This window comes from Nyctereutes procyonoides, unplaced genomic scaffold, assembly GCF_905146905.1.
Source record: "Nyctereutes procyonoides isolate TBG_1078 unplaced genomic scaffold, NYPRO_anot_genome, whole genome shotgun sequence".
NCBI classification, from domain to species: Eukaryota; Metazoa; Chordata; class Mammalia; order Carnivora; family Canidae; genus Nyctereutes; species Nyctereutes procyonoides.
Window position 1 is genome coordinate 79,811,280 of NW_026575125.1, and position 15,474 is coordinate 79,826,753.

Genomic DNA, 15,474 nt, shown 5'->3' on the forward strand with positions numbered 1-15,474 from the left:
TTTACCCAGATCATCTCGTTGAATTCTCACTGCTGTCTGCTGAAGGAGGTGTGAATATTGTTCCTGTTTCATGTAGATGAGAAAAGTGAGGCTTGGGCAAGGTAAGCAATATGCACAGAATCACAGAGCTAACAAGTGGCAGTGGGGCAGATATTCAAACCCAACTCCATCTCCTGGCTATTCCTGCTCTATCGCTCTTCCTTTGGAGAGCCCAGACAGGCTTATTTGGTAATTTGCCACCTCTTGCCTCTGGTGGAGGCAATGGCGACCTTTCTGAAATGCAAACATCAAGAGGCCTGCACCGAATTCTGACGATGTGCCAAGTACAGTGGGGGATGCCGACAGTGGCGTGCAGACCAGAGAGCATGGGAAGGATTTTTTCTCGAGTCCTGACAATGTCATTGAGGAAACTGGGGCTGCACAGAACCAAGTGGGATTCGTATAAGCAGTGAGAAGTGCAGCATGCCAGCAGAGCAGGAGCTCAGAGGCTCCTGGGGTGGTGGTGGTGCCTGGGATGGGGCCTGAAGCACAGGTGGACATTAGCCAGTTAGTTGCTGAGAAGGAGACTCTGCCCTGTGAGGGAGAGTGCATGAACAAAGGCCCAGAGGAAGGAACATTCAGGAAAGGGGAATTGGGGTGGATGGGAGAGGAAGACTTGTCAGACTCAGGGAGAGGTCTTTGTCTGCGGTGAGCTAGGGGAAGGGGCCAGAAAATTGGGGAACAGGGCATGCCCCCTGCTATGGAGACCCTTCCCTGGTGGAGAGACCAAGAGCTGGGCACACTTACGCTTTCTCCTGCTATTCCCGGGAAGCCTGTGATTCCAGGGGACCCCTTCAGGCCGGGTAAGCCCCGGAGTCCTATGGAGCCAGGGAGGCCTGCCCTCCCAATAAGCCCCTTGATGGTACTGGGGAAGCCAGGAACTCCAGGCAAGCCTGGTGACCCCAGGGGACCGGCCTCTCCTTTGTCACCTGGGAAAGAAGAAAAGGGTTTAGAAAACAGACTCCCCAGGGTGCAGGTACCTGGGATCATAGGCAGGCCAGTGCAGCCTTGGGGACTTGGGGATGGCTACTTTAAGGTGTGGGTGGATGAGGTGGTTTCAGCCTTAGGGAGCATCTGTTAGTGCCACCCTGGCTCTAGCACTGCTAGTACCTATGCCCCATCATCTGCCAGGCTCCTCTAGGGTGACAACCACCTGTGGTTCAAAACTTCAATTTCAGAGTGGCAGTGAAGACTGACAGCCTCACAGTCCGGGTGCCTCTCGGGCCCCCGAGAAGTCAGCCTCATGGATGCCCTGCTTGCCACCCACACTACTGCTCTGGAGGAGTCTTATACTACTGGCCCTTTTCTCAGGAAGGAAGTTGAGCATGAGCATTTCTCCTGCCCGTCGCCTGCCCCCAGCACCTCTGGGCCCGGGAAATCCATCCAATCCAGCTGAGCCTCTAGAGCCTTTGTCTCCTTTGAACCAGAGGTTCAGCATGGGAGGTCTTGGACTGGGTACTCCAGCTGGCCCTGGATCGCCTCTGTCTCCTGCAGCGGTAGGTGGAGGATGGGATGGGGGGTGGGGGAAGATCGTGAGACCCTTGTGAGAAGAAGCTTAGACACGGGGTCAGGCACTAGCTGACCTCTCATTTCTCCTCCTCCCGCACTACCTCCAGGCCTTTCCCACCCGTTTCCCCAAATTCCCACCTATGTGCATTCCCTCTCCTATGACAGCCCCAAAGTCGGCCAGCAACTTTGGACCTTACTCCAAACCGCCCACCACTGAGCGTCAGGGAATGCACGACGAGGCCTTTCAACACGTGGTGAAAATTCAGAAGAAATTTGGTTTAAAAGCCAAGATTTGGGGTTCCAAAACCCCGAATCTTATTATTGAACACAGAATTGGTATAAGCCACACCAGTCACAATGTCGATGAACAGAATGTGCCTTGGGCAGCGTGGCCAGTGATTTCGGAATTCAGTCCTCCGGCTCACCTTTTTCACCAGCATGGCCAGCCTGTCCAGATGGTCCCACTCTTCCAGCTGACCCAGAAATTCCCTTTGTTCCACTCGTGCCAGGAATACCAGGGAGACCTGGCATCCCTGGAAAACCTACCAGCCCAACAGACCCCTTTTCACCTGTTGAGAAACAAGAACTTCTATCATTATCCCTGTCTGACATACAAGGAAATGGAAGCTTGGAGGTTAAATAACTTACCCCAAATCACATAGCTTGGAGGTTGCAGAGAAAGGATTCAAACCCAGGTTTCTCTAACTCTGAAGCCCAATCTAATAGTCCTTACATATACTATTTCCCCGAACAGGGACATGGCACTAAGCAACAGGAAGGAAAGAAGAGGTGGGTGCCTCTCTTATGATGGGCCAAGTTAGAGCTCATGTGTGGTACAGAAAAAAAAAAAGCTAGGACCAGAAGACAGGGAGATGAATCCTAGCTGGGTGCTGTTGCTAATCATCTGTGTGACCTTGGGCCAGTCATTTCCCCATGTATAAAATGGAGTTGCCTCCCATCCAATCTCTGGTGGTCTAGCAGGACAATCATAGAAACAGAGCCACAGGGCTCCATGGTAGGGGTGGTGCAAATGAGTACACCCAGCATGGCTGTGACTGTGCTGGGCTTTACTGACAGCGTCATTGGGCCCAGTGTTCTACCCAGCCTGAGGCAAGGGTGACTCAACTTATGTGACAGTCTTCCCTTAGCACTAGCTTTGTCCAACCATTTTACCACAAAAAGTCCCACCCAGTTCACTTACCCTTTGGACCTGGCAGGCCTGGCAACCCAGTGTTCCCTGGCAAGCCTGAGCTCCCCAAGAAGCCAATCAGCCCTGGAGATCCTGGAAGGCCTTTCAGCCCTGGCAGGCCTCTCTTTCCAGCTGATGCAGGGGAACCTGTCTCGCCTCTTAAACCTTTCTTTCCAGGATGTCCTGAATTAGCACAGGAGAGAACATGGGACAGCCATCAAGTGAGGCTGTGTCCAGATCTGGGTCACTGCCCATTCCCATGGCTTCTGGTTGGCTGGCTGGCTGTTGGAAATGGTCCTTTAACAATGGCCTTAGGCAGGCAGCTAACTGGCAGGATTCCATAGCTGGCTGAAGCATTAGCACTTACCATCCAGAGCACCAGGCCAGTGGCTATAACTCTCAGCATGGCAGGGTAGTGGGCAGGGCACACAAACCCCTACCAATTAGAACGCCACCTCCCTTTATGAATGTGGTTCACATCTTAGCCTGTGAATGGAGCTCTGGGGAGCCAGGGTGGTAACTGGCCTCCAGTATCCTGGTACTTCCAGTCTGAATTGTGCCACAGTGGGTGTTTCCTGAGTCAATCGGTGAAGTAGAGGTTAAAGCTGAGCCATTGTTTCAGCCCCCCGGGGAGCCATGGATACAGGGGCTGCCCTTTTAATCTCCCATGCAAGCGGTTAAGTCAGCCAGTTCCTTGGCATTAAGCTTGAAAGACCCCCTAGTGCCAAGTTCTGTAGAAATCCCCAAGGCCCCTTTGGTCTCCTAGGTATTCTGAGATTTCTTTCACCAGGCTTTAAATTGGTCAATGGGATTAACCTCCTGAGCTGCTGCCAAAGTGGAATGTTCAGGTACAAAGCAAGGAAATTAAAAACCAAAGGATTAAATCAGTGACAACAGGGGTATTTGGGCCCCCAAGGGCCTAAATGAATGGCTGACTTGGCTTTCCATGAATTGAAAAGCATCAAGTAGCTGAAAGCCCCAGGACTCTAATGGGCTCCCCCTCAAGGGGATTCCACAACAAGGAAAGGAAATTCAGGGGGGGGGGCGAACCCCCAGCAGGACCTTGGGGACCCCTGGCCTTGCCAGGTTCTACTGTATAGTCAGATAATTCCTGGAGCAGCAAAGCTGATGGGGGTGGTGAGTCTGTGAGCTCACGTACTGGTTTCTCACCTGGATGGCCTTATGTGAAGACCCCAGAAACATGAATGTTAAAGAGGATTTTAGTGGCTTGGCAGAAACTCAACTTGAGTCACATGGCCAGAAGGGGTGGGGGGTGACATAGTCTCTGAGGCAGGGCGAGGAGGGTAGTACCAGGAAGAGGCAAGCTGCCAATGCTAGGCTGGGTTCAGGGGGTGTGGGCCCTGCTGCCCAGTGAAAAAAGCCACTTTGGCCACGGGTCCTCAGAGCCATGCTCGCCCAAGAGGTGGGCCACTGTGCAGCCGCCCTCTGCTCAAGCCTTTCTCCCCAACCCCAAGCAGGTTCCCTGTGGCCCGAGCTGAGGTGGTGGAGATGGCTAGAGCCACCTGCATACCTAGGGTGGCTTCTCTAACTGGGAAAAACAAGAAGAGGGTGCTGGAGCATGGAAAGGGGGAGCGAGACCAGCAGGGAGGGGCAAGGGTGGGGTGTAGCGTGCTACTGGCTTAGCAGCTAAACTGCAGAGATGTCTTCTGCTTGGCATTGCAAGGGCTCCCTAAGATCAGAAACATGAGAGATTGGGCAAGTCGAGTGTCCTTCTAGCCCCTGCCCCTCAGGGCACCAGGGCCCAGAGCACTGGCTTGTCTGTGAGGCTGGGGCTCCTCCTCCAAAGGACCTACCTGAAGGGCCTGGAAAGCCTGGCACTCCAGGGAGCCCGGGCTTGCCCTTGATGCTGCTGTATAGACCATCAGGCCCTGGGGGCCCTGGCTCTCCCATGTGGCCTGGTGTTCCAGGGCTGCCCTGTTCACCTTTGGGGCCTAGCAGGCCCGACTTTCCAAGCAAACCTAATGAAAGGAAGGACAGATAATCGATTACAGTCTGGATCGACAGCAGGGACTGGTCACCAAACCAATTTCCAGCGCAAAGGCCTGGCCCCAGGTACATCCCAGGTACCACTGTCTTCTCTGCTCCAGCCCTAGCTGTTAGTATCCTAGCAGCAAATCAGAGGCTTTATAAGGAACTTGACTATCCATTATGGTTACTTCTGGATTTACTATGAAAGGAGGACAGACTCAGGTGATGTAAGAAAAACTTCCCAGAAGAGAGAGACAGAACAAAATAACTTTTCATCATGATCCCCAAAGGAATCCATCACCCCAGTCTCATGTATGTATTCATGCAAGTATAGCAGTCACTGAAAGACTTTCTGGAGATGGTTATATAAGCGAATCAAAAAGGGTCACCCTTGGGTCCTGGAAGGCCAGAGTCTCCAGGAAGTCCTCTGTCCCCTGGTAATCCCTGTAGGCCTTGCTCCCCCGGAGAACCATTCTCAGCACCAAAGATGTCACCTGGGGCTCCCTTGGGACCAGGTAAACCCGGACTGCCAAGTTTCCCAGGCAAGCCATCTTTTCCAGGGAGCCCAGGAAACCCAGGCAAGCCCTTCTCCCCACGAGGTCCAGGAAATCCTAAATGTAAAGAGGCAAAAAAAAATAAAAGGCCATGGATGTTTAGAAAAGATAGGTCTGGGTAGAGATCTCTGAGACAGATTTTTTTCCCCTATTACAAAAGCTAACATATCAATGATGTATGTCACTTCTTTTGGAAGTCAGGAGCCCCTGGTCCTGGGAGGACTTGCCCAGAGGCAGGAACTGCATCATGTGAACTGTAGAAGTTTCTAGGTCAGTGAGGCCAGGCCTTGGGCAGAGCCCAGCAACCTACTCCTAGGGCTGTTCCATGGGCCGAAGAGCACAGCTTATACCTAGGACTCCCTGTCAAAGGCCCAATTTTTTCTGGAGTCATCCATCTCCTGCTGTCATGCCTCCTTCTTCCTGGGTGATTGGAAGGAAATGAAGCTGGATAAATAAACCATGGAGTGTATGATCCAAGATGAGCCCTGTCCGCAGAGCAGGGTGGTTCTCAAATTGAGTGTGGGTGAGAACTACCTGGGTATATGTAGTGGGGCGTGCTTGGTAAAATCCAACATGGCTGGACACCACTGCCACCCCACCCTCCCCCTGCCCTGCCCAGAGCTTCTGATTAGTAGGTCTGCTGAGAGGCCAAGAGTCTGCATTATTAACGAGTTTCCAGGTGATGCTGGTGCTGCAAGTCCAGGGAACACAGTTTAAGAACCCCTGTGCAGTGTAGAACAAGGTTACAACAGGGTGTGAACAAAGGGATAGAAATGAATCACTTCCCTCTGACTCTTCTGAATCTCTTTGTCTAACCTAGCAGGAGTCAACTGGGAACTTGCCCTTGTCCTGGCAGCCAGATAACCTGGTAGAGTCTTAGCTCTGTCACTAGTGGCTTCGTGAGCTCAGGCAAGGCACTTTCATCTGAGCTTTGATCACCTCATCCGAAAGTGAAGAAGGCTTGTCCCAGCCAATGGCCCTTACTGCTCTGATTCACTGTTGCTCTTTAGCTTTAAGTTCTGTCTTGCGTGAGTATGAAATCAAAACCATCCCACCCACACGAGAGTGCAAACCTCACTTCCTATGATCGGTGGATGGCTATTGCAATTCAGACACACAGTCACAGCAAAGGAGAAGCAGGTGAGGAAAAGCTTCATTCCTTACCTGGCAATTCAGGAAGGTGAACTAATCCTGGACTTCCGGGCTCTCCTTTATTCCCACGCAATCCAGGCTGACCAGGGGTCCCAGGGAGGCCACGGGCCCCTTTAGGGCCTACAAACCCACACGTGAGCAGTGAGGAGAAAAGGAAGTCAGTGTGGCTGGCCACATTTGTAATGTTCACTCAAGAATCCTAATCTCTTGGGGGCACCTGAGTGGCTCAGTGGTTGAGCATTTGCCTTTGGCTCAGAGCGTGATCCCAGGGTCCTAGGATCAAGTCCCACATTGGGCTCCCGGTGGGGAGCCTGCTTCTCCCTCTGCCTATGTCTCTGCCTTTCTGTGTCTCTCATGAATAAATAAATAAAATCTTTTTTTTTTAAAGAATCCTAGTCTCTTGGAGGGCCTCTTACCCTTACCTCCCCACACAGACCTCCACAGGACACATTCTGTTTCCTCAATGCTCAAGGCTGCCCTCTCGGGAGGAACATGGCTCCCCAAATGCTGCAAGGCTGTCCCCCACTTTTGTGGGCTCATGGCCCTTCCAAATGTGCTCAGTGGCTTTCTCTGGCCTCGTTCCATACCTGGGAATCCGGGAGCTCCTGGTAAGCCAGACAGACCATATGTCCCAGGAATTATACACGGCAAGGTGATTCCTATAAGTGGTAACACATAAGCATCTGGTAAGCCCACCAAGACAGGAATGATTTCCCTCTAGCATGATCCTCTATTCCCATTCCCTCAGACGGGACAACCAAGTTCTTCCCACCCAGCAGCTGGGAGTCCATGCAGAAGGATCCTGGCATCAGAAGTTCTCCGGAGTTACCCCTAGTGCAATTGCTTACAGATAAGAGTACCCCTAGGGGCCAAGTGCCAGAAAGCCACCTCCTAAACCATCAATGTCCAGTGAGCAGGCAGTCACCTATGCATTAAGTTGTCACCTAACAAGATTTCTGAGAGGTAGCCTATGCAGGAGCAGCAGCAAAGGGCAACTGCCTACTTGCCCTGCGAGTAGGAGCCTCTCTAGGACGGGTACTTGGGCCGTGTGACTAGACTAGAGGGCTTGAAGCCAAGACTCCTCAAGCTCACATGTCTGCCCTTCTCCTGAAATGAGCACAACCCATTGGGTTCTTCTGACTCACCCTGTTTGGGATCTACAGATTGGGATCTATTGTGGTTGACCCTGGGTCACATCAGGTAGCATACAGGTAGCTGTATTTCTGTACTAGGCTAACACTGAAGGCTGCTCTCCTGGCCATGACAGACAAATGATAACCCTTCCCTCAGCTCCTCATTTGACAATGTCAACTCTGCTACTCAGGAAGAATCGGTAGTAAATTTCAGCATTCCAGATATTGAAATTGGCAGGCAGAGCCCTTCCCCTAGCAAATTCCTACTTGCCTGTCCATAAAGCAAATAAAAAGAGTCTACATAAGATCACAGAGGGGAAGTTTAATAAAACACTGATGAACAAATTGTGTGTCGGCTCACCAGTGCCATTTACAAACAATTGCCATGCTAATTAAAATTAGTCTTGCCTATTCGTTAAAACAATTCCTCAAGGCCTGCTTTAAGCCACAGAGCCAACAGTTTAAGTGAACTGCTATAGCTTTCGCCTGTACTTAAATCACAAATTGCGTTTCTTAAAAATATGTGTACAAGCTATGATTCAGATTGCATTCTCAACTGGCTGGCATTTCTCTTCCACTCGTTCTATTCCTAAAGCAAGATGGGAGATTGAACAGCATCATATATTGGTTAAGAGGTTGGGCTCCAAAGCCAGAGAGACCTGGGCTAGGCTACAATCCTAGTTCTGCTACTAATTAGTTGTTTGGGTCAGATACTTACCCTCTCTGAGTCCCATGCATAAAACGGGAGCTACTTTTCTCATACAGTGTTTGTGAGGATGACAGGACATGATGATACCAGTAGCATTTTGCACAGTGCCTGGCACTCTAGTGGTTGCTCAATGAACAGCAGGTTTGGTGTATTTTTTTGTTTGTTTTGTTTTGTTTTGTTTTTTATCCTCTTATTTAAGGAAGAGTAGTCAAAGAGCTCCTCCAAGGCCATCCCCTGGTTTTTACCTTAGTCAAGTTAGGAAACTACTCTGTAGCCTGGGCAGCAATTTCCTGCCTTCTAGACTCAGGTTCTGGGAGTCACTTCTACAGCTGGAGAGAGGGCATTAGGCCTGATCTTCGTCCATAGGTGGTCATACTCATGTTCATCCTGCCAGACACTGAGATAATGGTGCTATTCCTGAGGGCTATCTTCCTACTAGGGAACTATACCCTATGGGCAAGCACTTCATGATAAGATGCCTGGTTGGGTAAGGGCTGCCAATCTTGTGCTCAGCTTGGTCCTCCATTCTTTGGACAAGGCTGAAGAGTGGCCTCCCCAGATGGTATCATGCGAGGGGCCCTGCAGAAGATTCTCATGTCCTTGCTACTTCAATAGTCTGTTGATTCCAATGTATCAAACACTGCAGTTCCATTGCTTTCAGTCTTATGAAACAAAGGGTAGAATACAAATATCTCTGCGTTGGCTGCAAACATGAACCATCCATCCTTACTCCATTCATCAGATAAGTTTCATAAATTCTTTTCACTTGACAGCCAGATAAAAACACATCTTTAGAGGATGGCCAAGGACAGGCATCTGGAAAGGTTCCAGATAGGGAAACTAATAATAAACGGGAAGATGGGAATCAAGGGCATATTTCCCTTTGACCTCAGACCAGGCCTGCACACCACAGACAGCACACTTGTGTATTGGGAGCAGGGGGGCAAAATGCCGAGGAGGTGAGAAGTTCAAGTCACCCTGGTATCATGGTATACCTCTTCTACTTTCCAACCTTGAATTCAGAGCCTTCTCCCCCACACAGCAGAAATCAGCTCTATTGGCATTCTGTTTCATAAGTACAACACACGATCTAACTAGTCAGAATTTTCCCTGCTCCTGCCCAAATTCTTCTTCAGAATAAAAAGTGCCTGTGCTTCCCAAGATCCTAACATCTCACTATACTCTGCATCGAATGAGTGAACACCAGACATGTGTGCATCCTTCCGGGTACCTCCCAAGGTGAGTTATGGTCTCAGTTAAATTCACAAAATGAAGGTGCTCCAGCTAGACATCAGCCAAGCCATCAACATGCATGGTGAAGGATATCAGCCCCTCTCAGAGACCGCATGCCCACCTATTCCCATATGCCCTCCCAGGAATCAGGAGTGACAGTGTCAGCCTTTGTGCCCCTGCCTTAGGATCACCCCTTCTCCCAACTAGAGGCTCCAGCATGGTGCTTAGGCTATCATGAATGTCCGAGATTGAGGTGAATAGAAAGGAATGGAGCCATTGCCAACATTGGTGTGTGAGAACCTGGAGACTGAGCTAGCTCTCACCTCCCTCTGTAACTAAGTTTCCTTTACCAATGCTCTCCCTGCAGCAACAGTCACCTAGACCAATCAAGAGAATAAGAAAATTAAACCAGGACAGGAGTTTCCTGAGGCCCATGGGAAGTCTTGTCTGCAGCCTGGGTATGCCCATTGATCACATTCCCTATCTGGATTAAAGAGAGCAGGCTGGCATGCACACAAGATCAAGGACACAGTAGCTGTTTCAGTAATAACCAGGGTAATTAATTACTATGAGCATCTGGATCAGCCTTTTTGGAAACAGCCAGTTGTCTGCTTATCCAAGGTTTGTAATAATTCATACCACTTGGTTGAAAGGCTTCTAACAACTGCATTCCCTTCCTGGCAATGCAGCTGTCCTAGTCTGGGCCACCACTGGTTGGAGTGAGTACATTAAGAATAGCATCTTCAGGGGGTACCTAGGTGGCTAAGTTGGTTAAGCATCCAACTCTTGATTTTGCCTCAGGTCTTAATCTCAGGGTTGTGAGATTGAGCCCTGCATTGAGCTCCATGCTGGGCATGGAGCCTGCTTAAGATTCTCTCCCTCTGCCCCCGCCCACCCATCCCAACAATCCTACATGTGTGTGCACGCGTGCTCTCTCTCTCAGACAAAAAAAAATAGCATCTTTGGTTTTCATGGCAATAGTAATGGCCACAATGCAAATGTCTGGGGCTCAGAGATTATGTGTTTTTGAAATTGTGTAGAAAAAAATTCCTAGGTTTGAGGAGTTATACTTGGTTGCCATGGAGAGAAAAAGAAAGCTGATGCTACTAGTTGAAGTAATTTTTTGGAAGATCTTGGTACTGTAACAAAACAATTTTCTGCATAAGGCATCTCCCAGGTTAGAGATTACTATATGACTATATTTGTAAGAACTTTCTGTGTCTGGGGCATAGTGACATTTAGGATAGAAATGGCCCCATGGGCCTCCTTCTGTTCACTCAGCCTGTTTTAAAGCAATTAGAATGTTTATAATATTCAGATTTGAGTATGCGTAAATATGTATGTACCAGGTCACTATAACTCAGTTTAAAACTTAGTCGCCTACACAAATGGGGGGCCTAAAATTAAGACCCAGTTGGCAGAGGGGCAGTGGAATGACCATGAATAATGTCTCTGGGAACAGAGACATATAAGCAAAGCTATAGGTGACACCAGGAGTTGCAAAAGGCAGGATGATCTTGTCTGATAAAATTCCTCATAGCCTACATAGGAGTTTGTAAACTGAAATACTGACTTGGTTTTAAGAATCTTGAATCATCAATTCTTAACCTGAACTGTCTTCCTCACTATACCAATGCCTCCAAGTAGATTTTCAGGTAAATGAAAATTTGCAAGATCTGGTTTCTGTCTTCTTTTTTGGGTAATTCTTCCAGGTGACAAAGTAGAAAGAGAAAAAAAGAGGTCTAAGAAAGCCCCTTGATTATTGAGAAGCCCCTTTCTTCTATGAGTGTATATTAGTCTCTTATGGAACATTGTACTGTATGAGGCAAATTGAGAAATGCTAAAAAAGAATTGCCTGCCTCAATATTCAGACGCTTACAAAGCAGTTGGGAAAAGTAAAAGTATTAATGGAAGCAAATATATCATTGAAGTGGCAGTGACATCCTATAGAGGTCAGGAAAAGGCTTAGTGGGGAAGTTGGGGCCTGGACCCTGAGAGATGGATAAAACCCGACTGCATAGAAAAAATAGGAAGAACATTCCAGAAAAATGCCACCACTTGTGGCTTCAGACTAGGGGCATAACATGATAGCAGCAGTACTTCACAAATAGTGAATCAGCAGCAGTGTTCATAGCAGAACTCAGTGGGGGAAGTCTGGAGGCAGGAGATGAGAAACCACTTAGGAGGTTGTTGCCATTCACCCCTTACCCATCCATCTGTCCACCCATTCTTCCTTCTAGCCATCCCTTTATTCCAACAGGCATGGGAGTATTTGATAAGTTAGGCATGAGATAATGAGAGCCTAATAGCAAGAAGAGGAAGGAAAGAATATAAGAAGCACTGCAAATGAAGACTAAGAGATGAGTTTCAAGTTTTCAGATCAGATCACCGTAAGAAGGGTGGTGCCACTAATGGAAATAGAAGTTGGGATGAAGAACTAGCTGTTCTGGCTGTCTGGAAGAAGGCAAGTTATTGGCATAGCACCTTCACAAATCTATAATAATCTACAAGCAAGGCTGTCACTCGTTGTAATTCCTGAAATTCAGGGAGGAAAAGCAGCTCTATAAGTGGGAGGGATTTAAGGTAGGAAATAGAGGTGAGACCAGATACAAGTAGGGTCTCTTGTCAATATGAGATATCTCAGGAATGAAGGAAAGGTTCTTTTCTGCTGATGATATTACGATATAACTTAGAGGACACCTATCCCATCTTCCACTCATTACTTCAACGGTACTTGTAATAAAATGGCCATCCAGCATCTGCTTGAAATTTCCTAAGGATTGTGAGCTCATAAGCTCCCAAGGCAGCTCTGTTACCTGGTCTGTTAGGAAGTTTTTTTTTTCTAAGTAGAACTGAAATCTAGATTGCTCTAAGTGTACCACAGTATAATTGTAATCCTTTTCCCACACAAAAACCCTTAGAAATTGCAAGTAGTGATTACAATCAGCCAAGCCTCTTCTTATGACACATTTCATGCGCTTGGGTCACAGCCACACTCTACAAGGGGTCAGTCTTTTAAGTCCAAGGCCATCTGATTCCATGACTCACCTGGAAGCCCAGGGAGGCCTTGTTGCCCTGGTAATCCATCTATTCCTTTATCTCCAGGAAGCCCACGAGGTCCAGGAGATCCTGGCAGCCCAATTCCTGGGGGGCCAGTTAGGCCACTGTGGCCTCTTTCACCAGGCAGTCCTGGTAATCCCTTTTCACCTGGGAAGCCCTGTCCACCGTCACCCTAGACAACACATAAGAAAGAATGAAAGCCCAACTTAAAGACTGATCAAGAGACCCTTCTGACCAGAGGAAAGAGATAACCAGTGTGACCAGTGCTTTGGTTTTTGCTAAGATTCTCTTTCCCTCTGGTTTATCAATCATGTCCTCTGATTAAGGTAATGGGAATGAAGCTTGTAACCCTCGGAGATCTGATAACACAAAAACTTCTAGATCAGTGGTGGGGAGGGGGCAGGAAACAGTCCTTGGGGGCCCAGAAAGCAGCTGTATTACTTGCGAGGAAAAGCTACCGAGAAGTCAAAGCATTTTAAGTGATCAGGTCAGTGGTTCTATCAACTGAGACAATGATCCATTCCCAGGAAAAGATTCCCATTTTACAGAAAGGAATAGCACTGAGTGAAGAGTATCAGGGGCGGAGGCCAGAAGAGTGATGGGGACTCCCTTCTGCCCTGTCTCATGGGCTAGTGGCCATAAGAAGCCCCCATGATGTCAGATGTAAGGATTTATAGAGCTAATCACCCAGGAACGATCAACTTACCGGAAGACCTGGCAGACCTGGTAGACCTGGTATTCCATCCTTGCCTGGAGCTCCCATCTCCCCAGGGAGCCCCTGGGGGCCAGGATCACCCTGCTCCCCTGGCACCCCTGATGCAGAACTGAAAGTTGGCTCCCCTTTATCTCCTTTGGAGCCCGCAGGACCTGGAGGCCCAAATAAGCCCTGACAAAGAGACAAAAGGGCATAATTAGGAGATGTAGACATCGGAGGACTGACACCTAGCCTAGGTCTAACCTAAAGCAGATCTGGGGATACGTTTGGGCACCGCTCTAGGCACTTGAATATGTCATTATCTTGGATGACAACTGCCCATTTATTTGCTTATCCTTTCCAAATGTTGAAGTCCTTGAGGATGGTAACCTTGTCTTAATTTGATTTTTAACTTCAGGGTCCAGTGCAGGGCTGGGAAAATAGAAATAATTTTGTGGAAGGAATGAAGGGATGGAGGGAACATAGGCAGGTCAAAGCCAAAAGGAGATGATGTGATTCTTTCATACTACGCCAAAAGCCTGAAACTTTGTTTTACCCCCATCTTTCTTTCCTATGTTTTAGGAAAGTGCGTGAGGAGGCAGAAAGGGGCACTTGAGAGCTCCCACTGCTCCCCCAGGGCCAAAGTTTGGTAAGACTTACTGGAGCCCCTGATGGGCCCTGTGCACCCCCAGAGCCTGGATCTCCTCTGGTTCCTTTAAGGCCCGGAAGACCTATGAGACCTGGTGGCCCAGGCATGCCTGGCTCCCCAGGTGGTCCAGTGTTAGGGACCCCACCGTCACAAGCACAAAAGCCCAAATCTCCTGGGGGTGGGAAAAAAAAAGACAATGTTAAACAAAGTGGACTATCTTTCTCAGAAAAAAGATGATGTGACCGTGGTAATTTGTGATTTGAACAACTCCAATGGAGGAATCAGAAGGCCTGCGGAGAGCAGACTCAAATAAATGAACTAGGTTTACAAACCCGGTTTACTCTCCACCAAAGTACATTTATCCGTACCAATGATGTGGATTTCATCAGTCTGGGGAGAGAGGGCCCAGTGATTGGTGAGTCTAATTAAGACTGGTTGCAGGCAGTTGGCATTGGAAACCACTGACCATGCTAACCAGGTGAGTCTGGAATCCAAGCACCTCAGAGGTTCTATTCACCAAAATGCCTTTTCCCTTGCCTTTTGTACACAGAAACAAAGCCCAAATAAATTTATGACAGGGATTTCAGCAAAGCACCTTTGAAGAGGTATCAAGGAGCCACTAACACTATAGCCAGAAAATGAAAATTTAGATGAATGTACATGATCTGAGGTCCCCTAAGATCCTGGGGGGCCTCTTTTTACTTTCAGATAATTGAGAATCTCTGAAATCTGGAAAGAACAGTATGTTCTCCAAATGAGCCATGGACCTTTTGCATAAGTTAGGTACGTTGCTTGTTTATAAGGCAGCTTGCTGGGCATCACCAGAGGTCTAATAAAGCAGACTTTCAGGAGGCCAGAACCATCACTAATTTTTAGTGATCTCCCTTAGGTGATTCTCATGAACAAGGAGCTTGAGGATCACAATCACTATTCCAGACATAAAGAAAACCTTCTGGGAACGCCTGGGTGGCTCAGGGATTAGGCATCTGCCTTCAGCTCAGGGCATGATCCTGGGGTCTAGGGATGGAGTCCCGCTTTGGGCTCCCCGTGGGGGGCCTGCTTCTCCCTCTGCCTATGTCTCTGCCTCTCTCTGTGTCTCTCATGAATAAATAAATGAAATCTTTAAAAAATAAAAAACCTTCTGGCTGCACAACAATACAGAAAGGGGAGCAGTAGAGTTGTCCCTGTTTTAGGAGTACAAATGGTATCAAGAAGTACACTAGTTCTGTAGTGAGTCAGGGATGGGCCAAGGCTAAAAGCCTAAGTCAAAACTTGCAATTCAATCTCTTTTCCCTCCAAACAGTCCTTCCTGGAGCTCAACAGCAGAGATGGAACTTGTAAAATATTCTGAACTAGCTCCTCTACTTAACTAGCGGCAGTTTCTGATACAGCACTTAGAAAGGGGAAGAGGAAGTCAGGACCTCTCTGCCTAAGGTTGAGGAGAGCTGGTAATTCAGCAAGAGAAGAGGAAAGATCTCTGGCACTTGATGCCTCTAGGCCATCCCCAAACCTCTCCTCTGCTGGCTAGCCATCTTACCTCTTCCTCCACCCTGGCTTGGGCTGC

General features: G+C 48.5%; 1 protein-coding gene across 1 annotated transcript in view; it reads right to left on the reverse strand.

Moving 5' to 3' along the window:
• Nucleotides 1–15,474, reverse strand: part of COL4A6 (collagen type IV alpha 6 chain) — a 282,056-nt gene that overhangs the window by 17,838 nt on the left and 248,744 nt on the right. Inside the window, 11 exon segments of the mRNA XM_055337906.1 lie at nucleotides 787–968; nucleotides 1,402–1,527; nucleotides 1,974–2,117; nucleotides 2,750–2,920; nucleotides 4,552–4,716; nucleotides 5,116–5,337; nucleotides 6,445–6,552; nucleotides 7,020–7,091; nucleotides 12,556–12,739; nucleotides 13,274–13,453; nucleotides 13,922–14,082. Coding sequence (XP_055193881.1) covers nucleotides 787–968; nucleotides 1,402–1,527; nucleotides 1,974–2,117; nucleotides 2,750–2,920; nucleotides 4,552–4,716; nucleotides 5,116–5,337; nucleotides 6,445–6,552; nucleotides 7,020–7,091; nucleotides 12,556–12,739; nucleotides 13,274–13,453; nucleotides 13,922–14,082 — 1,715 coding nt within the window.